The sequence below is a fragment of the Harpia harpyja genome, chromosome 12 (assembly GCF_026419915.1).
Source record: "Harpia harpyja isolate bHarHar1 chromosome 12, bHarHar1 primary haplotype, whole genome shotgun sequence".
In the NCBI taxonomy this organism is placed as follows: Eukaryota; Metazoa; Chordata; class Aves; order Accipitriformes; family Accipitridae; genus Harpia; species Harpia harpyja.
Window position 1 is genome coordinate 21,134,540 of NC_068951.1, and position 27,998 is coordinate 21,162,537.

Here is a 27,998-nt window from a genome sequence, read left to right on the forward strand (position 1 = left end):
GAGCAACATTAGGAAGTAGAACTGATTTCGAGTCTCCTAAGAGCAAGGGGCAATGAATACAACCTCAGGAAAAACTGAACCAAGAGTGAATGTTCAAAAATGTTTCACAATACAAGCTTGTTTTTTTTACACTGGACAAGTCTCAAGGTGGCTGACTTACTGGTAACTAGATTTAATGAAATGCATCAGTCATGTTCTTAATATCAGCATTTCAGCCTTCAAAAGGTGAACGTCTGAAGGGGTCAGGTTCCCCATGGGCTGACGCAGAGTTGCTTCCTCAGCCTAGTGCCGATGGAAGGAGAGGGCCGTCAGGCAGAGCTGGCTCGGCCAGCCCAGGAGAAAATGCTTTGGCAAACATAATTACTGTAAGATGCAGCTCTTCTGCAGAACCCCAATAATGGAAAAAGCATCCAGACACTGAAGAGGTAAATGCAAAATGCAGCAAAAATGACTGTAACAAGCAAAACGTGAACTTCTTCACTGATTGACCAGAGACTAATTGTGGAAAGAGGAACAGTCAAGTTCAGGAACAATATTCTGACACTTCCCTACCAGGACGAAAGAGGGGAAGAGAAAGCTCGGGAGCGCACTAAGGGACCCACATTGCTGCATGGAGCGAGGAGGGAAGCCCTCCCATGGCCTGCACTGCAGAGCCAGCCAAAAGGCAACAGCAGGCTTAGGCCACTTGCAGACAAATATTTACTTAGAAGTCAGGCAGCTGGAGAAGCAAGGCTGACCATGAAGATCAGACACCCACTAGCCACCCAAGCTGCAGAGGTATCTTGCTGCTTCACAGACCTCAGTTTGGCAGCAACTTCCCCACCATGGGCTGCCCTTGGGTCTCCCAGGGAAGTGCAAGGACAGGGGAAAAGCCCTGCAGAGCCTGCAGGCACAGGCAGGCTCCACAGCAGGCAGCTCAACCACATCCCCACGCAGCTCTCCCATCACCATGGGGATGGGCCTCCACACTGCAGCATCCTCCTACTGCCTGGCTCTAAGATGCCGCCAGGCCAGCCCCTCCAGGGCGATCTGGCTGTTGACAAGCAACAGCTTCATGGAGGGCATGTGCTTTTCATTCCAAACAAACACACGCTTTACAGATCAGAGGTAAAAGATTTTATTATCCCATGGATTTTTCCTAAGAAGTAAGAGTCCTACCAGACAAAATATACAAAGCATCTTATGTTTTCTTTCTAGACAACCGCATTCTCATCCTATGAAACAGTGACCACATTAGTTCACCTTAAAGAACCAAGGTTTGTCCTTACAGCTGCGGGATTGCACGGAGTTAGCATATTCAATGACTAGTTAATTCATGCAGAATAAGAAGGAAGGGGAAAAAGGTCTGTATGCTCACCTGAGTGCAAGCTCATGTTCCTAGAAATGAAGAGAAACACGGGGCTTAAATTTACCAGTTTGTGGCACTTCCATTAAGCGAACCAATTCTCTGACCCACTTCTTGTCATCCACTCCACAATGAAAGGTTAGGGCTAGCAGCAAGTTTTTGCTGGAAAAACACAACACTAGAAAAGCAAATACCCCTCTGGCAGTGGGAAATTTCCTTACTAACCTGCATGAAGTGCACATAATTCTTCATTTTACATCAAGCTTAAAGCAGAATGAAACCAAAGTGTCCTCCTTTACTCATTGAAACTTAATGTTTATAGTTGACCATGTTTTATATAAAAAAAGAAATTCTCAGCCCCTAAGCACATACTAATTCCTATTGCATTACATGACCATTTTGAGATGCCATTTTGTTTTCACATAATTAACTCCCAGTATTATTACTTAAAAGTTTTATTCTAAAATATATTCCCTTGTTTTGGTTCTGCTGAGTTAATGATTGTACTTGCACTTATTTTATCCTTCCTCTTCTAAAACAACAAGCTCATTTCAACAGATGGTGAACAAGTCCAGATTTGCTGGAAACCAATTAGCAAGAATGTGCCAAGTTGAAACTCACCCCATTCTTTCAAGCCAAAAAACAGCCTGCATTTCAAGAACCTAATTAGTTTTAACTATATTTACAGAACAGAGGGAAGAATATTTAATTACTCTGCAATTCTTCTGTCTGATGATCAATAGAAATGCAGTTTTGTTCACACAATTTCTCTGCAGTATATTGATCAGCTGAATCTTGCCTTGTATCAATATCTGTACTACAATGGTGCCTGCAGATAATGTGATACATGGCTGGACTACAGTAATCACTATCAAAACAGCTTTCATCAGAGGAGTTATACAAGAATACACACTGTTAAAAAAAATATAAATCTGCTTCCACACTTGCCAGTAACTACCAGTTCTGCTGCCGATACCACTTTGTACGTAGGCATGGCACCCTATCCGCACACAGATGGGATCTCAACAACTCAGGAAGACAGACCCCGTGTGAACATAACTCATCTTCCCAAGCAAGCAAGGCTGGCCAGGACAGACACAAGGCTGGAGTAAACCACGCGGCTCCACTCGCAGCCACAGCCTATAGATGGGACGTCAGTGGAGCTTTGGCACCTCTTTATTTACTTGAGCAAAGTGACAGCAGATCTGCCCTGGATCCATAGCCGCTGCAACTGTGTGTTAAAGGGTACACAGCCTTGCACTTCACCCTCTGTTTTGTGGTCATGGAGAAGGGACGTGCTGTGCCATTCCCAGCCCACCTCATTGCCCCTTACCCTGGCCTCCTACCCACCCTGAACACCCATCAGGATACCTTGCATTGCTCAGTGGGCCATGCTGAGCCATGCCACATTCAGGAGGAGATGTGATAAGGGGTGAGTCCAGGAGCCAGTCATAAAAAAACCCCACATAGTGGTTGCTTTCAATGTTTGAAATCTGGTCTTCAGGGGGACAGCACAGAGCAAGCTGGGACCACCACAGCATGGTTTGGGCAGAAACCCTCCCTCTGCTGAGCTTTCTGAACCACCCTGTCTGTAGCCTCACAACTCTTCTTTTCTTAAGTGCATCTGGTTATGTATTTTTGGTCATTACATCAGCATCAAAATGGTAACCCTCCTCTTGTGCATACACCTTCTGTCCTGGTGCCAAGGCAGCCCCAAAGCACTGTACCAACCTGAAATCACTCAGGCAGGAAAAGAGTACCTATTTCCAGCACTCCTATTTCTCAGCCACCCCTTCAACCCCAAACCTGCTTCCAAAAGAGATTCCCATCCTGTGGTGTGGGAGAAGCTGCATCTACTCCCAGGTTATCTTCGACCACTGTGTAAATTTAAGCCCAGCAAACGTCTCAGGTAGGTAGCAGGGAGAGAAGAGAATCCACTGTGAGGCCATAACAGGCCCAAGAGGTTAGAGCTGCACAAGCAGGAGAGTAAAAAAAGTAAGACAGATTACCATGTCTAAAGAGAGGGCTGAGAGCATGTGTGTGCATGTGTATGCAAGCGAAGCCAAGGAAGGTTACATCTGGAGAGTGGCTTCATGACTTTTTGCAGATAACAGTTTCAACCACAAAAGTGTTTTCAAAGTGACGAATATGATGACAGTTTCCAGCCTCGCGTCGACTGATACCTAGAAGTGATTGAAAGAGAGGAGAGGGGAAATTCAACAAATGATAATCTATAAGAGCTGCAGCAAGTGGGGAAGGAAAGCAAGATGAGACACAACAGCGGAACACTGAAATGCAGCAACAACATAGCCCATATGAAAAGCAGCATAGTCTGGTCTTTGGAAGAATAGCCATATTCTCTAGGCCATGGTCCTGCAGTAAGACCTGTCATGAGCTGGGGGAGCCGCCTGGAAACAGCTGGTTTCAGCTGACAGCATCTCAGTGTTATCTCAGAGACCAGAAAGCCTCACGAAACCAGCAGAAGTCACAGGCTGGTACAGAGCACAGCTCTGAATGCAGCCAAGGAGGGCTTAAAATTGCCACTCCTCTGGCAGTTTGTATCTCTGCATGCACTGATCCTGCTACGGCCTCAGCCTCTCTGGGAAACAAGTAATGCTCCCCATGCCCTTAAACTGCAAGACCTCAACTCTGGGCAGCTCTGCCAGGCAGCTACCCCAGTGGTGCCCTGCTGACAAAGAGGACCATGTCAGGGCTCCACAAGAGCAGCAGCCAGTGTGCCAGCAGCCCCACGCACAATTGTGCAGATCCTGTTGGGAAAGCAACCACGAACTACAGCCATGGTGACTTCTGCACCCAAATGCTCTCAGCACCCTGCAGCTTCCCCAGAGATCCAAACCCAAACTGACTATAGGTTCATGTTTCAGGTGAGCCTTTAAGTACACCAGTATCTAAAAACAAATAAATACAAATACTGAAATTAAGGATATATAAGGTATATAAGGATATATTAAGGTATATAAGATACATATTGCTGATTTTCATGAAACATTCTAGGGTAGTCGAATGTTCTATCTTCACAACTTTTCCCATATTATTAGGAACTTTATTAAATAAAGGCAATTTGCAGATCTAATCTGCTCTGAATAGCTGCCACTGAAGCGGGCGTTTCCATTAGGAAAATTTTCCAAACCGTTCTCAACAGCACTGCTATTAGTTCAGCCTCATGAGCCCACATGTAAATGAATTGCTGGCTCCCCTAACCATTTTCTCAATGTTTCTGTTAGGCTGATAGATGATAGAAACACAGCAGCCTGAACCCATTTGCAGCAGCATCATCCTGTATTTGGGTTTAGATGAATTAGATGAGAAACACTTCAAGAGATCTCCTGTGTGCTTACACCCACAGTGAAACCTCCCCTCTCATCATGAAGAGGCCAGCATGGCTGTAACAGCAGAAATAATGATTGTGATGTGGGGGCAAAGCAAGTTAGGACAGCTGAACACAGCAAGGCTCTTACGTCTCCTCGCACTCCTCCGCTTCAGCCTGTAAGTCTCCTTGCCGCTGCAGAGGTGGTAGATGAAGGAGCCGAGCTGCTCCATGTCACTGACATGCTCAGTCGCGATCATCTCCTCCTGGATTATGTATGTCTGAGGCAGGTATGTCCCTTTCTGAAACGACACAGTTTCCACCAAAATAAAGCACAAGTGGTGCCATGATCTCCTCCTTGAACAGAACTGTCTCACACAGAGTACCAAGAACAGCCAAACTGCAGAAAATTCACTGTTTGAAGGCTCAAGCTCCACTTACCGAGGCCAGTTAACATGCTTCCCTGTCCTTGCAGTAAACTGTCTCGTGCTACTAGCACAGGGCACACAAAACAAATTAGATCCAAGAATTGAATGTTCACATAGGGGATTAAGCCAACGTCGGATCAACCCTGTTATAAACTAACCCCAGTTTTATAGGAGGGTGTGCGAAGCTGTAACTCTGAGAGCACAACAAACCCATCTGGAGAGGGATCAAGGCTCAACCAAAATGCCAGGAACTCCACTGAAAATGTGGATTTTACACCTACTTCAAAAGGCAAAAATGAAAAATGCCAGCCCTGCTCAGATTCCAACGTTTTCCTGAGTTTTTCACATTTCCCCCTCCTCCTTGGTCCATTCAGCACAGCCACAGTGATCTCCTGTCCTTATAGCCCACAGGAACAGGGACTAGAGATGGACACCACATTCAGAAACACCACCCTGCATGATAGCACTAGGCAGTCAGGGGAAAGAGAGCACTTGGCACACTTGCATCACCCCAGAGACATCATTCAGTGACTCTGAGGCAGTGCAGGAAGGCAGCTCATGCCAGGGACAGAGCTGAGGCAAAGCAGCACACACAAGCTCCCTGCTGTTGGGGTGGAGGCCGCTGTGAAGACCAGGGTGATGAGTGGGGTGCCTGGTGGGGGGACATGGCAGAAAGTAACCAGGGGCTGGAAAAAATGAGGAGAGAGAAAATGGGGTACCTGGGAGCACCTGGGGATGGAGGCCACCTCTTCCCCTGCAGGAAAGAGATCTGCTTGGCACTGAAGACTCTCTGCAAGCTGATCCCTGGATGCTCAGGGCATCTCGCAGCTGTCTGGGCACCACTGGCAATAAGCAGCTGTGTTACAAGGACACCTTGGGCTGGGGGGCACTTCTGAGCAGACTAGATGCTAACTAGGCTGTGAAGCAAAGACTCACTTCTGGCCCCTTTCGCTTAAGAAGAGACAAAGAAATAAAAGAACCAGCAGATCCTGGGTCCAATATAAATATAAACAAGGGGAAAAGCAAGCAACAACAGCACAATTTCAAATACCACCTCTTCAGTTTCCACCACAGGGCTGGTTATCTCCATAGAGATGTACCTGGAAACATGCTGTCTTAACTTAATGCCGTGCTGTTGGGCTGGCATAGCCTACTAGATCGATAAAGCTCTCCTCTAATGCTGGAGGACTAGACTATTAGTGGAAGTTTGTACTACACTAACACAACAGTTCTGCAAGAAATTCAATTATTGATTCTCAGTGGGAGAGTGCAGGAGAGGGCATGCGATACGTGCAGTTACTGTGTCCTGGTTTCAGCTGGGATAGAGTTAACTGTCTTCCTAGTAGCTGGTACAGTGCTATGTTTTGAGTTCAGTATGAGAAGAATGTTGATAACACTGATGTTTTCAGTTGTTGCTCAGTAGTGTTTAGACTAAAGTCAAGGATTTTTCAGCTTCTCATGCCCAGCCAGCGAGAAAGCTGGAGGGGCACAAGAAGTTGGCACAGGACACAGCCAGGGCACCTGACCCAAACTGGCCAACGGTGTATTCCATACCATGGGACGTCCCATCTAGTATAGGAACTGGGAAGTGGGGGCGGGGAATCGCCGCTCGGGGGACTGGCTGGGTGTCGGTCAGCGGGTGGTGAGCAATTGCACTGCGCATCATTTGTACATTCCAATCCTTTCATTATTACTGTTGTCATTTTATTAGTGTTATCATTATCATTATTAGTTTCTTCTTTTCTGTTCTATTAAACCGTTCTTATCTCAACCCACGGGTTTTACTTCTTTTCCCGATTTTCTTCCCCATCCCACTGGGTGGGGGGGGAGCGAGTGAGCGGCTGCGTGGTGTTTAGTTGCTGGCTGGGGTTAAACCACGACATACTGGCAGGAGCTATCATGTTAACACTCGGGGCTGGGGCTCAGGATTTGCCATATCCTTGAACTGCTGAGAGGGCTTAGAGAGACAGACACATGCACACAGTCCAGTTTCTTCATTGTTTTAAATAGCTGTGGCACCTGAAGTAGTCAGGAATAATCGCTCCTCCATCACAGGACTGTGCAACAAGGACAATACCTTCAATTCTCCACCAAGAGTTTTAAGAAAACTAAAGCTTTGAGCATTTTGTGTTCTGCATAAGGTGTGGATTGTCCATCATTTAACTGGGTCATCTCCAATTTCCTGCTGCTGCACGAGGGGAGCATCCCTCCATCCTTTTCTCTCAGATACTTATGCAGCCCTGTTCACTAAACTGTCACACCTATACAGAATAAAGCCTGCAAGAAGGGGCAGAGCTGCCATTTACAGGCAAAAAAATCAGACACAAGAGGCCTGGTAATGCATACACAGTGACAGCAGGGCCAAGACCTGAGCAGGGTCTGGCACAGCCATGCCCGCACACAGCAAGGATTGCAGAGCAGGCACAGGACACGTGACAGCCACACTGCAGTGGGGCACCTCAGCACCAGGCTGGCTGGGGAGAAAAGTGCAAAGGAGGTTCACTGACTCCCTGTGCTGCCACAGTCTGCTGCAGCAAACCGCTGGTGTTATTTGCTGGACTAAGGTTTGGTCCTAGAAACAGGACTGAAACCACTGAACATCTTCAAAACTAAACTTTCAGCTGGAAATTAGTCTCATTCGTTAGGGACTTGACTGGATTCAGAGATGCAGGGAAGGCAAAAGTCTCCAAGTCAAAGGACCAATGCAGCATCCAAACAGGAGCACTTCAGAGCAGGGGGGCAAGTCATCAGGTGATGAAGGTCCCTGCAGCAGGAAGAAATTTGCCCTCTCTGCCTGACACAGGCCACCAGCAAGGCCCTACCTGTGGACATTAAGATCACGGGTTCACAGGCTAATTCAGCTGGGGAGGGACCTCAGGGCTTTACCCAGTCTAGTCTTGAAAACCTTTAAGGATTTCAAGGAGGCAGCACAACTTCCACGGGCAACCTGTTCCACTGCTTCACTGTCCTCATGGTGATAAACTTTTTCTGAGCTCAAGGCCAAACTAAACACTTAAAACCAATGTCTCTAAGGTGCATGTTAAAACCTCCACAGACAGATTGGACACTTACCCATCCCAATGATCAGAAAGTTCTTTAAACCCATATCTGCTTTGTACTCCCTTTAAAGAATAAAACACATAAGACCATTTTATTTGTATTTTTATCCCCTTTTAAAATTCAATTTCTGATAAAGACAAAGCATCATTTTCATTGACTGTGAGTTTATATCTGTTATTTTAGGATGTGACCGGCATTCCCAATCTCTCAGGTTTTTTTCTGGGGCTCTGCTGTCAGGTTGTACAATCTTGCCTTTTCCATTTCCCTCTGCCCCAGGGCCTGGTCACCTGCCATGGTGAGAAGCTGTGGCTGGTTTGGAGCGAGTTGTAAATAATGTGTGTTCTACCTCAGCAGGGTTCCCAGCACATTTGCCAGACGGTCACAGTGCAAGAAATTGTGAGGACAGCTAGGAAACAAACTGGGAGTTTGACAAGGACTGGAGATCAGGCATCTCTCAAGGCACAACTTTTTGCCTCTGAGCTTAACCCCTACAAAGTTCATCACACCGCATGTAGCAGCAAGTGAGCAAAGGGAATTTAAGAAAGAGGAAGAGTTAGATTGTTTGAGGTTTTTTTCTTTTCTTTTAAACAGACCATCACAGAAGGGAGTCATAGACCCAGGCTCAGTGCTTTGCTTTACCTGCAAAAGACTGAGATAGATATGCACCTTCTGCAGTCTGGGTTTTTTTCCTGCTGCTAAGATTAAATAGCACTCTATTTTAAGACAACTGTTTCCAGTCACTACAATTGTGGTACAGGTTTCTGAACTGAACAAACCTGCTGGTACTAAACCCAATTAATGCCTGCTGTGAGCAAAACTGCATGAGCCCAAGTGTGGTGTTGCAACCTGCAACACTGTGGGGAGGGCAGCACAGATTCTACCCCCAAAAGGTGACAAAGCTCTGCAAATGCCAAACTGCAGCAATAACCAAGGTAAGAGTGGAAGGAGGGAAATTTTTCTTGTTTTCCTTGATTCCTACTATCACTAAAAACCAGAGGGAAGGTATCTGCTGCTTCTGTGTGTCACCCTGGTCAGGCTGATCCATCATGCCAGTGCTACTGTGCTGCCTGCAAAATTAATATTTCAGCTAAACCCCCTGAAGCCCTCGCTGTACGTGAAGGCTCAGCTCTGTCAGGGCCAAGGCTTACTTCCACAGACACAGCAGTTTTGGTTTCCCATGAGCTTCTAGCTGGCACTCAGGAGCCAACTAAAGAAAAGCATGCAAAATAAACAGGATTGCAGCTGTACCTTCACGTTAACCAGCAGCTCCCACAGGTTACGAGGAGGCATCACAATAGTGGTGTTCAGCTCGATAACGTAGCACTTATCCAGCGTTATGTCATGATAAGCTGTCAGACCCTGCATTCCAAGCAGAGAAGTTTAGGAATTGAGCTCTTTGCAATGAAACGTGGCTGGGAAGATGGGTGAAAAGAGGAAATTCAGGGAAGACAGGAAATTGCTTTAAGCAACAAACTTGTCCAAGGACCTCCCTACCAAGCAAGACGAGCAGGTTGGAAAATCTCAGAGAGGGCCTTGGGAAGGAGGACAGCTCAGTAACAAGATCATCGTAGACATATGTGACATGAGCACCATGCTGGTGCACCCCAGCTCAGTCCCGTGCTATGCCCCCAAAGGCCCCAAGAGCTCCTTACTCGCTGGAAATCGTGGATGATATCCGCAGGGTCACTCCCGCCAAACTGGGGCACTGGGACATTGATTTGCTCATAGTTCTCCTCAATGTAAATCTTGACATCTTCGTGCAACTCCAGCTGCCCTTTGAATGGCGAATACAGCGAGTCTTCATAAAGGACGCCGCAGTGAAACACACTCTCGCGGGGCAGCTGCAGGGACGAGATCCAGGTGGAGGTACAACACTCATACACCCCAAACCCCATTAACAGCTACAGCAAACATGGGAAGAAACGTACCCGTACTGTGTAAAAAAACTCTTTTCAAACAGATGCTTGAATATATTTCAAGATCAGTCTTTTTACCAGAAAATGTTCTTGATGAAGATATAGTGAAAAACACCCTTGTGAAATGACCACATCTCCCCTCCTGCTAGACGGGTCCAAAGGGAATAAAGGATTCCCTGTGGGATTTCACAAGGAGGAATTCAGAAAGGCAAACTGACTGCCTTAAATTTCATAACCAGGCTGTTCACATCCATCCATAGACATGGCTTCCAGTAACTGCATTTTTCTACATAAGGCATATAGGCTTGGGGCAAGCAGAGCATCATTTCTAAAGGCGCTTGTAGCTTGGATATGGAAAATGCACCAAAACAAAGCAGCTTCACCTCACGGCAAAACAGGAGCTGCTGCTCTCCAGGGCTCCAGAAGCAGAAGGTATGGGCAAGAGAGCTAACGCATGGTGAGAAATGAAGTTTGAGCATGAGGATCACAGGGACGAACTGCAGCCATTGGAGACTGAGACATAAAGGCCCTGTTCCCTTGGTCTCCAAAGCATCTCTGACCACGTTGAATGGGCTTTGCTGTGTAATTGGGTATGAGCTGTCATTTGGTATCACAGGCAGGCAGTTGGGGTGACAACAGGTGGCCCCAATTGGACCAGCATGCATTTCCCAGTGCTGTTCAGCACACACCAAGGGTAGGTACTAACTGGGTGATGGACTGAACGCAGGCCATAACCCGGTTGACAACCCTCCTCAGTGTCGGCAGCTTCATCTCATAAGGAAGTGTATACACCAAAAGCCCTGCAACAGGGTGCCATCACACTATCACAGCGGTGTGGGGGAGGGTGGAGCAGCCCTACGGTTGTCACAGGGTTTCCAGATCAGGTATAAATGAGCTCAGGTGTAACGGGTTTGTGTAGCGCGGTTTTTTCGTTAGCGGGGGAGGGGCCGCCGGCTCCTGCTCGAAGCTCCCCCGGCTGCAAGCCGGCCCCGCCTGCGGCCCAGGCCGAGCCCATCGGTGAGGGTGGTAGCGCCTCTGGGAGAACACGGGGGGACCCCCCGGTGGAGCAGGGGAGGAGCGAGGAGTCCTCCTCCTCCCCCTGAGGAGGAAGGAGCGGCAGAGAGCCGGTGTGGCGAGCGGACCCCAACCCCCATCCCCTGTTGCCCTGCGCCGCCGGGGGGAGGAGGCGGAGAGAACCGGGAGCGGAGCTGAGGCGGGAAGGAGGGAGGGCTGGGGGGAAGGTGTGCTAAGGTCCGGGTGCGCTTCCCAGTGTCCTCGTTTTGATGGGATTGGGAGCCAATGAAATTGATCTTGTTTCTTCCCCAAGTCGAGCCTGTCTTTTGCCCGTGACCCTAAGTGGCGAGTGATCCCTCCCGGTCCTTATCTCGACCCGCGAGCCTGCCTTTGTATTTTCTCCACATCCCGCCGTGGCCGGGGAGGGGGGGGTGAGCGAGCGGCTGCGTGGTGCTTTGTTACCGGCTGAGCTTAAACCACGACAAAGGGTAATAAAGCACTGATGTATCTTAAAACGGAGATTGCGAATTAATTTGAAAGCAAGAAAATTTATGAAGCAAGGGAGTGTATAAAAAGACTATATTGCCGAGTGGCTAAGTGTTGGCTGCAGAGACGAAGGCAGCCAGTGGTCTTGGGAGAACTCATTCACTAATAGCTGCTCTGCAGCAGAACGAAGGCTTCAGTGCAAATTGATGCTCTGGGGTTTCTTGGCAAAACACTCACAAGCCACAGAGCTCAGCAGTTTCCTCCTTAAAAAGCAGCTCAGCCCCATCTCATTCCCTATGCTCTGAGTCACCACAATGCTGCCAGCCCAGCACCTCAGCTAGGCCAAGCTTTGCAAAGACTATGTGGAAGAAAAGGTGCTGAATGTAATGGACGTTGAGGGCTCACCTTCCATACCATCTCCCACTTACTTTTCACTTCTCTGCTTGCTTTATTAATAGCAGCACCTATTTTTGTTACACCTACATAGTTTTGCTGTGCTATGGCCTAAAAAACCTACTGCAAAAAGCTGTTCCCTTGCCTGTACCTCCCTGCTCTCTCCAAGGCTTGCTCTCCCCTCACAATAAGCCATGCTTTCAGACTGCCCTACCCCTGACAGCAGTGACGTTGGGTTTAAAAGGTAGAACTGGCAGGATATTTTTATGGAATTAAAAAAAAAAAAAAGTCAAAACAAAGCCACAAGGGAGGGCAAGAGGAGGGTTTCTAGAAGCCCTTCCTAGCAGTCGGGATGGAGGTGAGCCTGAGCCCATCACTTAAGACATGCCTCGACTGCAGTGCCCAGAGGACGGGCTCCCAAGTTACCACAGTGCAAAACAATAAAGAACAGCACCACCTCTTTCAAAGGTTGAAGCGGCTTGTCTGGCTGCTCCAGCTGAAGAGCCAGCAGTCCTTCCCGACTCGCCCCTACCTGGGTGATGAAGAAGTATCTGTACACATACATCGATGCAAAGACCAAGCCCAGGAGCAGTACAAGGAGACCCATGGTCAGGTAGCACACCCCGCTGAGCGATGACCTCCTGCCCTGCACTGTGGGAGCTGGCTCCTCCTGCAAGACAAAAACAAGAGTATCTGCCAGCTGCCACTGCAAGGGATCAGAAAATCAACTATATTTTATGCAAAGGCTGTGCACAGGTTTGTGGTGTGCAACTGAAGAAGGCAGGCACCATCCTGAGAAGTTACTTCACATCTGACAGCATGAATAAAACACTTCTTGTGCATTTTGCTCTCCCACCCCCCCAAATATATATTTTTATATATATACACAAAAAAATATTTAAAAAAAAAAAAGTGTGTGTGAACATACACACATATATGTATACTCTGCTTCCCACCAACTGCTCAGAACAAAGTCAAGCTTTGTTTCAGTTGGCAGTAAGGAATGACTGAAAAAAAGGAAATCAGGAACTAACAGTTCCTGGCTACTGAATGTAACAGCATTTATGTATTTATACTCAAAAATTTTTGCTGAAATGCTGCCACTCTAGCAGAATTTTTCGGGGGAAATTTTTGAGGTGGAAATTACTGGTCTCAGAGAGATACCTCCTGGCTGTGCTGGGGTGAGCCTACCCAAACAACTGTGTTGATCTCAACTTCATTTTCAAGAAGATTCCCACATACCTTCCAGGAATACAGTCAGAGCATCAAAAGAAAACATACTCGCCGTTTTTGAGCACTGCCCAATCTCTATAGACAGTAGCCAGCTCACCTTGTTACAGCCCTCAAAAAGGAGGGCAATGCAAAGGCAGGGTTACCTCCAGGGGACCACTCATCCCAGCCTACGATGTTCTTGGTTTTACTACAAAAATAACCCTCCAAAATGTTAAGCAGGAGGATGTAAGGCCTTTCAGAAGCAGATGAAAGAAGCCGGTTCAGAGATGCCCCAGTTTCCACACAGAAGAGCTGAAAGCTGCCCTCAGTTGAGCAGGCAGGCAGGGGAGAGGCGTGCCAGGGAGGACTCCCACAGATTAACTCCCTCTGTGCAGTACGTGATCGGACGTGTTTGATTAGAAAGACACTCTCCACAGCTAGCCAGAGACCAGTATGAACTGGAGGAACAGTTTTAAAAGCAAACAACAGCCTCTCATTTCTAAGATTCATCACTTTTTAAAGAGATGTTTCTCCAGGGTAACATGGCCAAAACCTGCAGGGTGGTGCAGGTGCTGAAGGCCCAAGGGGAGATGACCCTGGGTCCCTGCCACCCTCTGGTGGCATGTGATCAGCTCTGCCCAGCAGAGCTGGCAGCAAACACCTCTTTCCCCTTTCCCTGCCACGGAGCCGCCCTCGCGAGAGCAGCAGTTCAGTCCCAGGCTTGGAGGTATCAGGTCGCTCCTGCCCTGAGACTAGAGCACCCCAGCATCCCTGGGGCAGCCATGGGGAGCCCACCAGGCAGGGATCCCCTCCACCTTCCCGGCACCTGAGCTCCATCGAGGTACAGAACAGGGGCAGAGCCAGGGTCCTGCAACCCCTCTGCTACCTGCTCCACACCCAGCCAACGTGGACTGCTCTAGCCATTGACTTTTTCTTTTCTAGCCACATACAGACTGATAATTGCAAAGACCAAATTGCTTTGGGAGAGCTACAATTCCAGCACACCTCCAGGAGAAACTAATCTATATTTATTTCTCCTTCATCCCAGCTGTTGAAAGATCTGCAGCATCTGTGTTCACCGCCAGCTCTCTACACTGAAGGATCAGTGTAACCAGTTTGTTGCTGCTCCTCCAGCAAATAAAGCGATGAGCAAACTGAAGAATACCACATTTTAAGCTCACTTCCAATCTTTCCCTGTCTCTCCTCCTGCAGATGAGGGGCAGCAACTGTGACAAGCCACAAAAAAAAAAAAAAAAAGTCACATTACTAGAGGAAGTTTAAAGGCTCTCTGACATGAACTGGTAGGACAGGAGAGTCATGCTGCATGTCAAGTGTTTCACAAAAACAGATTTCCCCAGATACATGTCATCAGAGAAAGAGTGCAGACAGTGGGGGTGAAGAGGAATGAAAAGATCTCCTGCTACTGACACTGAAGCACGGCTGAGAAAATGTTTAATGCTCCACAAGCAAATTACATCTGAAAGGTGCCAGGTTCCCATGATGGATATGGATAATGCACTGCTCGCTTCCTCAGTGAGCTGCAAGTGCTAACTCCATGGAAAGCTTGGGGAGAGGGTTCAGAAGGACACAGCAACTCAACGAGGAAAACAAATACTCCCAGTAAAAAGAAAAACTGTGTTTAAAGAATGGTAGGGAGGGGCAAATAAGCCCTTGCTGGTTTGCTATTTGCTAAAGCAGCTCTGCGCTCTTTGCACAGCCAAAGACACAGTGAGACATCCCACCTCTCACTGCCAAAGGATATGAGTTCGGCTCCCTACAAAGCATTCAATGGCTTCAGGAAAAATGCCTGCATTTTGCATCTTGGGAGAAGGTAGGGGAAGCGAAGGAGAGCTTTGCCCTGGGAGAAGTTACAAAACACCAGGAAAAATGAAAAAAAAACCTCAAATTCTGAGCGGGGAAAGAAAAACTCAGCAGCAACCATTCTGATGGAGCGGGGATTAAGGCAGTGAGGTTAAAAATGCTGCCAGACAGGCCAAGGGGAACAATTAACCACAGTCCTGCAAAATATTGCATAAAAATCACCTGCGCAAACCATCACTAAAATATGCATCTCCATCCCCCAGCCCAGCAGATTGAAAGGCGATCAGCCTTTGTCACTATGAATGAATTACAATTTAAAAGCAACTACATGCCAGTTGGCACCTCGGCTTCAGGCTGGAGGCATTCTCAGTGCTGACAGCCTGTGGACGGTGCAGTGCGCAACCTGCTTTAGCAGCATTTCACCCAGGATAACAAATCTTCACCAGGCTGGAAAAATCCAAGAAGCTTCTTCCACAGGCTGCTGCACCACTCATGCCACAATGTACCTCCTTCCCACAGGACCGCCACTCCCTACAGTAGAAATGTGGGTATTTTAAAAAATGGGCAATCCATTGCAGCTGATTTCCATCTGTTCTTGCCATAGGAACACCTGGCTCCCCAGCAAGGGAGCAGTTTTCCCCTAAGCTAACCTTATCATAAAGAGAACCAGGCGGTCCCAGCAGCAAGCTGCAGGAAAGCCATCCGTGCCAGAAAGACACCAGGACAAACCAGCAAACCAAACCATGCACCACGCTCATGCTGCATGGCAGACTCTGCAGATTTGGCAGCATTGCTGGTCTCCATGAATTTTGGTGGTGGGAAAAAGAATTAAACTCAGCAGCAGGGTTCTCCTGAAGAGCAGATCACACCTTTGAGACATGCATTTCCACTGAGGACAAAAAATCAAAATATTAACACAGAAAAATGCTGTATGTTCACCAGATGTTTAACAATATTCCGTAAGAATTCATTAACCAGATACTCTTCTTGCAACAAGCCATCCTACTAATTCTCTGCCTCAAACAACTATGGGGTTTTTTGGCCAAGAGAAATGGCAAAAGTTGGTGTCAAAGCCATCCCTGGGCAGAGGCAGGGACAGGTATTTCAGTTCAGCAAATGGGCTTTCCTTTTGTTATCATTTTAAACATGATATTCCAACAGATGGGCATATTTTACACAAAAATCAACATAAGGTCCTTCCTCCTCTCTCTGGGCGGTGCAGAGGACGAGCACTCATTTGCTTCTCCATGAACAAACAGATAGAAAAGTGACAGCAGTGGAAGAAAAGCATGATGTCCCATGGTCCAGGCGCTATGGATGTACACAGAAGGAGGATGCACAGACAGATCCACAGCTCTGCGGAGTATCCTTCTGTGATTTCAGGGCAGGAAAACCCTGCCACTCCATGCGATGATCCTTTCTTTGCTCCATATTTCTTGGCACCACCACATGCTCCAGCGCCAGTGCAGGCAGCGGAAGCCACCACTGTGCTGACCCTATAGAAAGGGCTGGGCTGACTCCCTTTCCACTGGGAAAACTGGAAGAAGCCGTGGGCAGAGCTCCTTCCCCTGCACAACCCAAGGGGAAGGCACAGCTCACTCTTCCTCTGCGTGGGCGATGGGGGAAAGCAACCATCTCTCAAGAAGAGTGCCTGCACATCTTGGTTTTCCGCCAGGCATTGTCCTGCTAATACTTCATCCCACTGGGTGAGAGACAGAGGAAGCTCCAGCATGCAAGCCTGGATAACCAGACATGCTGACTCGGCTCCACATTGCAGGCATGATTGCTTCACAGACACTCAGCCCAGTGCCTGGCAGCAGACAAGATACTGGAAGATAAAAAGGAATTCCTTTCCTTGGATAAAAACAGGCTCTTCACTACGCTTCAGCACCCTGCCTGCTTGCGGGGCTGGCACAGGAGCAGAGCACAGCCGGCAGATACCTAGATGGGAGAGGATGATGTTATAATACAGACCATTTGGTAGAGGAGGCTTGAAATTAGCCTGAGGGGGGAGAAAAAGTCCTAATTCAGTCTTTGCGGATTTTCTTCAGAATTTCAGGTCTTGCTGAGGACATGATGAAAATGGCTGGTGTCCTGTTATCCCTACTTGTTACTGAATGGCTAAGGAACATCTCTACTACAAGGGGCTGGGGGACAAAAGCCTGGTGTGCTTTACAGGTACAATGTCCGGTCCATAGCATGGAAATCAAGCCCAAAGGCCAGAGTAAGACAGAGCAGGGAAACCATCAACGCCTGCCAAGCACTGCCAAGGGCACCTACTGCTGAGCAAACCCTCCTGGCTTCACGGCACTGAGCCTTTGGACACACAAAACTAGTAGGAGCTGCTAGCAAGAACCACACCCAGTGACATGCTGCCTTTGATTTCTCATGAATACAGTACAGGGTTATGAAAAATAGATATTTGATTCTATCGCTTCTTCATCACCAATGTCTTCCTGAAGATTACAGAAGTGAGGAAATTAAAGGTGTCATATCATGCCTTGTTCTCTCCTGAGTTGCACACTGCCTTGGCAGAGATAGGCTCAGCTTGCATCCTTTTCCTGCTTCTGCAGCTTTGAAAACAGCTAAGTTCTCCACAAACCACTTTTCCTGCATTTCTGAAACACGCAGGTTTGAAATCTTTCATTTTAGATGTAGCAGGGCCTGACAAACAGGGGACAAAGCTCGACAAGTGTCTAAATATACACCCCCAACAGGCAAAGAAGCTTGGGGCGACGAAAAATAGCAGATATGATTTTGATGACTGACAAGTGAGGAGACAAATGCAGAGTAAATACTCAAAGGGACGTGGTTTGGAGACGAGTGCTGTCTGAAAGGCAGCAAAATATGTCATCGCTCTCTGGGAGGTTGCTTGTTACAAGGGAGCAGCAGCCTGAGCTCTCAATGTAGAAGATGTACTGACGTAACTACAGACACTGCCACAGGCAGCCACGGCTTCTTCAAAGGATGCAGGCTCGAAACCTAAGAAACCCACATCAGAAAAATCTAACTAACCTTGCCGTTTACTCATTTCTGGTAACTAAAAGCCAATACAGACTACGGGAAAAGAGAAAAAATCAGTTCAAAGTCTCTACCTCCAGCACATCAAGTCCCATATTCACAGTCAAAATCAGTTACTGCTTTACAAAACTTAAGGACTTGCAATAGCAGCATCTCCATTGACTTCAGATGGAAAAACCCCACAGCTAACTGCTGGAAAACTGCATTGCTGCCGCAGTGGGTGTAAGCTGGTACAGACTGACCTCTCCTCTGATGTGCTGAGCTTGGCTTTGAGCGTCACCTCTCGGGAAAGCGACCCCCATGTCCTCACCAGCACAGGCTGCTCTTCCTGCACATGAAGCAAAGCCCTCTCATCCAGCCACCCCACAGACAGCATCCCTACTGCCTGCAGGTGCTGGGCACTGCCAGCACCTACTGCTGCTGCTCTGTATGAGAAAAAGCACTGGAGAGTTTGTGGGATAAATTGTAGGGCAAGGAGATCCAGACCTGCCTCCCAGAGACAACCACTCCTGTATTTAGGCATTCAGACCCTGGGGAGCTCAGTGGTGAAGAGCCCCCAGGGACGGCCAGAGCAAGCAGGGGTGGCCAGCCAGGGTTCAAGACTGGAGCACTGGCCAAGCTAGAGCTCTGGAGAAGGAAACTGAGAGACTATGCACAGGGAAAAGGCATACGAAGGAAGACAAGACAGGGGAGAGGAATGGAGAGAGATAAATCATCGCAGCAAAGGCAGTTCATCCTTGCATCCACCAAAGCACCTCCCATGCTCCAAAAAAGGCTCCTCTGCCACATGAACAAAAAAGGAGTCCTATCCTCATGAGCAGTTACACTTGGAGGGAGGAAAGGGAGCGAAATGAGGAGAAATACCAAGTGACGCCAAGGGGGGAACAGTGCCTGGGCCATCGCCCTGGCAGAGAGTCACAGGGGTCAGTGCTCAGCACTAGCAATGAGAGGCCTCTGAACGAGCCTGTCACCTGGAAGGAGAGTCCTTCCAGGCTGAAGAGCATTTCTAATGCTTTAGGTCAGAAAAGAAAATAATGTGTGCATGCCTGGGGAGGGGAGAGAGAGATACACACACACACATATATATGGCATACAGTTTCCGAGGCAACTGAACTCTCTGCACACTGTACTTGAGCAGTGCTTGAGCAGGACACACAGCAGCATTTCCACAGAGAACACAACTGATGGCTCTTGGACTCAAAGATGCCTGGAAGCCAAAAAAAAAAAAAGGCATGTAATTAAGAGACTATCACAGCCGAAGGCAAAAAGGTTGCAATAAATGAATCTAATCACATCTTTAAACGACACCACAGCACGTGGCTAGCAATAAAGCCACCTGCCTCAGGAGTCCCTTCGCAGCACTGGAAATTAGAATATCAAAAACAACCACTGGCTAATTAAAACCCCCAGCTTTGTTGCTATATGACAAAGACAGCAGGATGTTAAAAACACAGCCTAGCATATGGGAGCTCCTAAGCGCTCAGTGATCATATATTCCTTCTCCCCTGTCAGCAAGAGAGATATAAACCCCCCCTCTTTTCTCCTTTTTCCATCCTCTTCTGGAACTAAGGGGCTGTTTCTCCTCCCTCTTTGCACAGGGTTGAGGAATTAATTTCCATATTTTTTTATTTTATTTTTTGGCAGAGGCACAACAACTGCCAGCTGGAGTTTTTCCAGCCTCCCTCTCCTCTTTCCCAGGAGTAAAACCATTCACAGCATTAGCAGAACCAACAAAGCCCCCTGTAAAAATACAGCTATTCTTACCAGGCACACAGCTAAAGCCCCGAGTGTCACGCTGAACAGGCAGGCAGAGAGAAAATAAACAGCTGTGATAAAGAGGCAAAAAATGTCCCAACCTGGGTGTTTAACAGCCTGACTGCCAAAATACGGAGTCTGATAAATGGCCTGATTTCTGGATATCAACAGGAACTGCACCCACTCAGTGTGACAATGGGGAAAATCAGTCCATGCCCCCGCGGCAGCTCCACCACCACAGCTAAAAGGCTCTGGAGCACCTGGGCAGACCTCACCTGGGAGAAGGAAGGAATCAGAACAGCCAAGTGAAGGCCAGGGGTTTTCTGCAACCCTGAAGTGGGAGGTAGCATTAAAAGAATGGGAATTTTCCCCAGCAGAAGAATGAAGGTTAAGCTTTGGCATTGGGTCTCAAAACCTATCTAGACCAATTAAAGACAAAAAGGCAGCTCAAGCCAGAGTGAAGCACAGCAGCTGCTCTGGGAATAAGGGAAGCTCTTAAATTGAGGGGTTGGCAAAGTTAAAGAGAGACTTGATTCAAAGGTAAAGACCTATGCAGGTGGGCAGACACCTGACTCCTTAAAAGACCTTTGACCAATGCCAAAAATATTCAAGAACATTGATAAACTAAGGCAAGGAAATGCCAACAGCTTTCAGCTTGTTCTTCATGTAGCTGAGTCTTCCTTCTCTTCCCAGGTGAAGAGAAGCTGCTAACAGCTGCCCACAAAAAGAGTCTGCTTCCTTCCACCTTCACATGTGGCTTGGGAAGAAGCAAGCCACAAGCCTGGCTGCCCACCAAAGTCACAAGCGGTCCTGTGGCAGGAAAGTGGGACCATGTGCTCGGGAAGGAGCTAGACAGACTTGCCTTCCGACTGCCACACGCTCACTTTTTCCTGGACTAAAATTGTACAATTGCTCCAATAGAAAACAAACACACCTATCAACCTGTGCAAGAGGCCCAGGGAATCCTGGGCACAAGCCAAGAGCTAGCAACAGATTTTTGCAAAACGTGTGAAGGATCAGGTGCTGTCTCAACATATTTGAAAGCAGAAAACATGACAGGGAAAAGACCTCCACACACACCAAAAGGTTTCACATGATTTCACCTGAAGTTGTTCACCATCAGTGACAGCTTTGGATCCTAATGAAGCACCAGAGCAGAGCAACAGTTGGGCAGAGGACTCACTTGAACACCGCCGCTGGGCTATAACCACTGCTTCCCTGCAGGAAGCTCCATGTCCAGATAGTTTTGGGGTCCACACAAACGTACAATTTAAAATGATAGCACCCACCTCTGAGCTTCTACAGTCAGGCAGGCGGAGATGGTCAAGAGCAAATTAGTCATTTTGGATGTCACCTAGGGCAAGCCAAGCACTGCTGATCTGGTTGTGGCCAATTAAGCCATTGCTGTCCCACCTCACTCTTTCACTAGAGGCGACTGATCCTCAAAAGGCTGGTAGAAAGGAGGACACAGCCATGCCCAAGATACTTACAAGCTGCAACAGCCAGGGTACTGCCTTCTGCTGGCTCTGCAGAGGAGAGGGGACATCAGAGCTGTAAACCCATACTGTTTGCTTCAAGCAGAGGGGACATCAGAGCTGTAAACCCATACTGTTTGCTTCAAGCAGAGGGGTCAGAGTCCAGCGTTTCCTGGAGTTCAAGCTGAAGCATCTTAACAAGGAACCAGATTTCAGGTTACAACATTTGCCTGTTCCCTGAAAACCAGGACTTACACAGTGTCACACCACAAAATGAAGTCACTGCTCCCTTTCAGAACACTGACTGATTATCTCTTCTCCCAGCAGCAGCGTAGGAAAACCCTGACAGTCAGTCCTACACTCGAAAATTCACCACAAAGAAACAGTGTCTAGTTTAACAACAGCAAGAGAGAGGAGGCAAATTTACCCTTCTCTGCTTTGTTGCTCAAACTGACTTCAATGGTAGGGCATGGCAGCAAGGAAGACAACTCTGCAGTGCAAGTAAAGAGGGATGAGTTAAAAAAAACCAAAACCCCTCAACACTGTCCTCCCTCAAATGGTAACACTGGCATTAAAAAAAGAACAAAATCCCCACGCCTAGGTTCCCACACATCACCTTGGAAGAAAATACCCGTCCAGAAGCGAAAATGCCTTTTCCATCTCCTGTAAACCCAATAATGAGCAAAGATTTGGTAGCATAAAAGTAGGAATTGCAAAACTGCACACAAGGACAACTCATCCTCCCCAGATGCTCCAGCTCTCCAGACCTGGAAGCAGTGCTCTGCTGTGCAGGAGCTCCCCTCCTCTGAGCAGCCATAGACGCAACACCTGCCAGGCCACCTCTTCCCGAACCACCACGCCAGCAGCACGCTGCAATGACAGGGTGGAAACCAGCGTTCTGCATATCACTGCACAGCACAGGGCTTCTTACAGCAGAGCAAGGATGTATTAATACATGCTTGTATTAATAATGTATGCAGCAAAGCTTCCATCTCATACTTACGTTTGGTTCATTTTTACCCTTTAAAGCTGCTTCTTTTTAAAGATATTTCATGTTTTTCTGTGTTTTGCCAAAGAAATTGCTGCGCCCAAAGGGGGTAAACGCAGCAGGTTCTTCCCACGTAGAGAGCACCTACATGCAAAGCTGCGTTGGCTTCGGCTCTCCCCAGCTTTGGGAAAATGCACACCTCTAGACAGACTTTTCAAGTTTCTCCATCTCCAGCTCTTCAGTCTACATCTCTTTCATCAGTGAGCTCCATGTTTCCAAATTCAGTCACATTTACAACATTTTTGCTAGAAACAGTCATTCCCTCTCCTAATCGCCCCACCAGTTTTAGCCAGATCCTTTGTCATGCTCAGCTAGAATATCAAATATTCAGGTCCAGAGTCCAGTAAGATACTCAAGTCTAGTATTTCGCTAGAGCGGATCCTGTAAGGGTCCGGAGATGTTTTTTTCCAATTCAGTCCTTTTCCTCTGCTTCCAAGGCATCCCCAAACCACAGAGGACTGAGAACCAGTGGCAACGCTTCTTTTTAAGCTGATGACTCCATACAGGACACAAAAAGAAGTCATCACTTCAGCCCACATGGATATGGGAAGGTTGGGCAAAGGCCAGGAAAAACCTTCTGTTACAGGAGGCAGCTTCTTCAAATTAATATCTACCATGTTTAGGTCACTAAATCAAGACCTCAACATGGTGAAAATACCCGCAGCTTAGGAGCATCAAGCCTGGACTCAAGCCAGCAAACACGTCAACGAGCATAAACAATCCACATCGCTGCCAGTTAGTTTTTCTCTTTCTCTCTGGATTTACAGCTTGCTTTGTGAAAAAGCCTGTTTAAAAGAGTTTTCCTCACATCCCCTTCCCTCGCCATCTGTCTTCCACCTCACAGCATCCTGCAAGGAAGTCAGTCACAAAACCCAGCCCTTCATTGGCACAGCAGCTTCTACCAAGCTGGTGTGATTCCACTTTACAGGGCTGACAGAGATGCCTGCATGGCCAGCAAGAGCCACTGCTTCTCCACCTGCCCCATGTGCTGGAGCCCAGCTCTGGAGCATCACTGTTCATGATGCACCGGTACCTCTGGGAAGACCAGAGGCAGCATTGCTGCCTGTCCTGCTCTGATCTGCTGCCACCTCCCATGAAGCACATGTCCTCTTGGGCTTGTTCAGGTGGATGCAAAGCAGTCACGGCTCACACGCTCGTCTGAGTGCAAGAAAAGGCAGGGGGGTGGGAGCACAGCAACACCCCCAGCAGCAAGACACTATCTGTCTGCTAAGAGCTCTGCATCCACAGTGGACCTGCTCCTCACTGCGGAGCTTTGCAGCGGCAGTCAAAGGAAAGAGAGCTTCCCGGGCACCAGAGACGCAGCCGCCCACCCAGGCAATTACACTCCCCAAGGGTTTCAGGGCTGTCCCCTGCTATTTCTGTACAAACAGGGCAACAGTGCTCAGTGCAGGAGCTGCCGCTGGCTGCCCAGGGAGCAGCAGCCCTGCAGTCAGGAGGCTGAGGCACCCCACCAGATGGTCATGCTGAGGTGCAGCCTACAAAGAGACCACACAGAGACAGAAGGGTTGGATGGATCCAGCGCCAGACAGCAAGCAGCTCCTTGTAGGAAACTTTTCCATATGACCAGGAAGGACGTGATCCAAAGCCCACTGAAAGGAAGAGTCTTGTCAAGTCTTGGGGAATGCGGACGAGATGAAAGGCACAAAACCAAAGCCTGGTATTACCGCAACCAACCCACAGAAAAACATCAGTCACACCCACAGGACACCATTATATGCACCCTGGAAAGCCCCTCACAGCCCCCAGGCCTATGACCCACTGCCAAGGTGTTTCCAGCAGGCTTGCCAGGCCTGCAGGTATGGAGAGAGCTCTCCCAGTCCTCCTGCTTCACCCATAAAGCCCTTCTCTCCCACCAGCCAGACCTAGCAGTCACGGCCTGAGCAGACATCGCCCTCCCTTCAACGTTCATCCTTCTGGCAAGCCGAAGACGAACACAATCACACACGCTGTCTCAGCACAGCCTTTCCCAGATGCAAGACAACAGGTTTTGCTTTCTGCTTCCTCTACCAACAGGTTTCTGTGAAAGCAACCTCCAGTGCACACAGATGTCTTCCCATCATGTGCAAACCATCCCGGTCTCCACGAACACCTTGTCTGCGCTGCAGCATTTGCTGTAAGGTACAATTCACCCCAGGCCAGCAGGGAGGAGTGTCTAGCAGAGCCCTTGGCCAGGGCAGCTGAGCAGCCAGTCTCTGCTACGTACAGAGCAAGGGGGATGAGAGGTGCCTCTTCCCTCCAATACTTATCATTTACACCTCGTGAAGCAGAAGATTTTAATGAAACCCCTTCTCCTCTGGCTCTCGCGCTGTCTCTGTAGAATAACTAGCTGCAAGTATTAGAGGGGTTTACAAGGAATCGACCAAAAAAAGAACCCAAACCAAATTTTGACTGGAGAGCTCCAGCCATCAGTTTTACTTGATTCCTGTGGATTTCAACGTCCATCACAAATGCAAGGAGCATATTTCCCAGCACAGTTAAAGACACAGCTTATGTATTTATTTCCATTTCAGACTGTAAATCTGGAGTTCAATTAAAACTCACTGAATACTAGTTTGCATCTGAGAAAATATTTTCAAACGAACACAACAAATTATTTTACTGACTGAACCCCAAACTGCCTTCTGCTCGAGGCTGCTACATCCTCCCAGCTCCTACTAATGACAACAAGATTGTTTCTTTTATAAGCCCTTAAAATGTTGCCATTGCTTCAAAATTATGTGGATTTTTCTGACAGAGTTCAAACTGCATATTCTTTCCAATTCAAACTGAGCTGCACAGGGGAGAAACAAGGCTCAGCACATGTGAGCTTGCTATCAGGACTCCTCACCTACTACTTTTCAGAACACATTAACATCACAGACATCTTCCTGCCTGCCACATCTTTGCATTCACGGAGCACCTGCCAAAATTCACAGGCTGCGGAAGCCGCCGCTGAATCATTTCCCAGCTCTGGCTCCTATCACTGGGATTGAAATTGTGAGATCAAAGAGGAAAGGAATGCAGAGCATCTTGTTTGCATGTCACCAATGCCATTTTGCTGCGAGGCAGCTAGAGAAAGACACACACAGACAAGAATTATTGGCAGCAGGAGAGAGAGCACGGCAAGAAAGCCTGGCTACGGAAAGACCAACCCCACAAGCTGGGTGTTTTACAAAGCAGCACACTCCCGCAGTCCAGCTAAGTACAAACTACACCAAAGAATCCAGTGTCATAGATGCCCTGAAAAATGGCATCAGGAAAAGGCCACCTTCTTGTCAGTGGACGTGCTACTCCCTGGACGCCCTCATGCTGCACTGACTCACCCCAACCTGCTCCTGCCCTTCTGTCACAGGTCTTATGCTGATTTTCTTACATGCCTATCCGCTGGAATTAAGAGACTGTTGAAGAGTCTTTGTTCTAAATTCATGTTTTTAAGTTCCTCTGTAGTTCACGTGGGCTTAAAAGAACAACATCGTGCCCCCCCCGAGTCAGAGAGAGGCCCAAGGCAACGTAAAGAACGTAGAAGTTATTATTTGCTACCTAAGCCAATTTCATTCATCTGGCAGGACCTGAATCAGAATAATTTTGATTGCTGAGATCTGGCAGCACTAATGATGGAAATGAGCTTCTGTCACTTTTATTTTTTATTATTTTTTAAACCACTTTTCTCACAGTGCTCGTGAGAAGGAGCTGGATCCTGCCCGAGGATGCAGGATCGGCAGAACAACCGACTTCCTAGCTGCAGAAAGCTGGTTTAAAGGCAGCATGAGCTGGAAGTCCAGTGTGATAGTCAGCTTTCAGGGTTGAATATCAAAGGTGGGAAGAAACCTGCCACCTTCTTTTGTTCATAATTAGGAAAGATGAAGTCTAGAAATCACTGAGAGATCACAGCTGGCCACATTCCCCCATTACAGGTTTCTATACAGCTCCTAGGTGTTAAAGTAATAGATGCAATCATGACAGACAGAGCACATTCAGACACTGACAGCACAACCGAGAGCTCCAAGCACATCTGTGCGTGATGTGAGAGATCATTACAGTATAAGCAACTCCCTGAACTGTCTGCAGAACTGAGCAATCTCCTGAAGCCCCTACTGCAGAGCAACTCTCCAGGGCAGGTAATTCCCACTCGCTTGGTAAGACACATGAGGAGGGACACTCTGGGCTGCTGCAGGAACGGAGCAAAACCACAGCTCCTCCATAGTTTTTTGAGTCAGGGAGATACTAGGGTTCATCAAATGGCCAAACTGCACGCACAGTCTGAGGCATTTATGAGGAATACAGAACTGCCATTTAAGTCTCCTGCTCTGAGACAGAAGCACTGTAACAAGGCAGACTTGATGCTGTGGGTCAGGCCCACCTCTCTGGACAAGACCCTCCCACTACGCAGTGTGGTATTTACCCCAGCGGGTCCACCCTCACAGAGGAGCCTGCAAGCAGGGGGTTCTCTAGCACAAGAGACTTCAGAAACACTCAACTCCTAGCCAAACACAACAGTGTCCCTTTCACCTTCCCCTCCTCGAGAGGGGCACCAGCCATACCACCACTGCTTCATGCCCAGCACCACCTGCCAGTGCCTGCCCGTGACTCAAGCCGTCTGGATGGGACTCGACATAACTCTACCCCAAGGCCCCAGCCATGCTCTGCATCTGCTAGGGACGCCCCAACGCCTTCATTCACCTCACGCCTGGCAGGATCCCAACCTCTGCAGGCATGTGCACTCGTTCCCCTCTGATACCTATCACCCGAAGCCAGCAGAGCAATTCAACTTCAGCATGTCAACTCCCATCTTGAAAACTGCAAAGCATCTAGCGAGCTGCGCGTGCTCTTATCTCCTTGCTTCTCATCTTGCTCCAGCACCAGCCGTTTTGTTCCTCTCGCCTCTTCTCCATGCCAACCCTAAGCCTCCAGAGATGTTAGAATTTGAAATCCACCCACGAATGATCTATCCCAAATTACATTCCCCCAGGCAAAACCACCTAGACCAAAGGGATGAGTTCTGATGCCACTTGTCCACGCTGGCCATTCACTTCAGTGCCTAAGGACGGCGGCTCCCCGTAATGGCGCAACTCCCCTGCCCCATCCCCTCCCTGCTTCTCCAAACTTCAGATGCCTTTGCACCCTCTAGGACGTGAACTAACATCCATCAAACCGGACGCTTTTATCTTTCCCCGGGCGCCTCTCCGAACAGGAGCGAGCTCCGAGCTGACACCCGACCCCGCGCACGCACCTTCCTGCCCTCATCAGCTCTAACTTCGCAGAAAAGGGAGAAGACCCGGCGCAAAGAGGGCTATCACCGGCGGCCCCCACGGGGGCCGGGTCGCACAGCCCGGGCCGCGGCGGCCGCCCGCCCGTCCCCGCCCGCCCCGCACTCACGGCGCCCGGGGGCAGCAGCACGGTGCCCGCCGCCCCATCGCCCCCCGCCTTCTCCTTCTCCGGCTTGAGGGCCGCCGGCGGCTGCTGGACGCCGATCTTCACCATGGCCCCGCGCCGCCGCCGCCCGCGCCGCCGCCCGCGGCAGCGGCACCGCCCCGGGGAGGGGCCGCCGTCGCCCCCGCCCCCGGCAGACCCCCGGGGCGCTCCGCCGCTCCGCTTCCCCCGCCCGCCGCCGGTGGGACCGGGGAGGGGGCTGTCCCCCCAACCCGCCCCCGCCCAGGGCTGTGAAGGCAAACGGGGGTTTGCAACCACCGGGGCAC

At 48.7% G+C, this 27,998-nt stretch overlaps 1 protein-coding gene across 1 annotated transcript; it reads right to left on the reverse strand.

Moving 5' to 3' along the window:
- Positions 1-1,101: 1,101 nt before the first annotated feature.
- On the reverse strand, positions 1,102-27,841 carry ITM2C (integral membrane protein 2C). Its single transcript, XM_052804494.1, has 6 exons — positions 27,679-27,841; positions 12,503-12,640; positions 9,814-10,002; positions 9,410-9,520; positions 4,825-4,975; positions 1,102-3,528 (listed from the first exon to the last, which is right to left on the reverse strand). Exons 1-6 carry the CDS (start codon positions 27,781-27,783, stop codon positions 3,437-3,439), a joined length of 786 nt encoding a protein of 261 aa, XP_052660454.1. The 5' UTR covers positions 27,784-27,841; the 3' UTR covers positions 1,102-3,436.
- Positions 27,842-27,998: the final 157 nt, after the last annotated feature.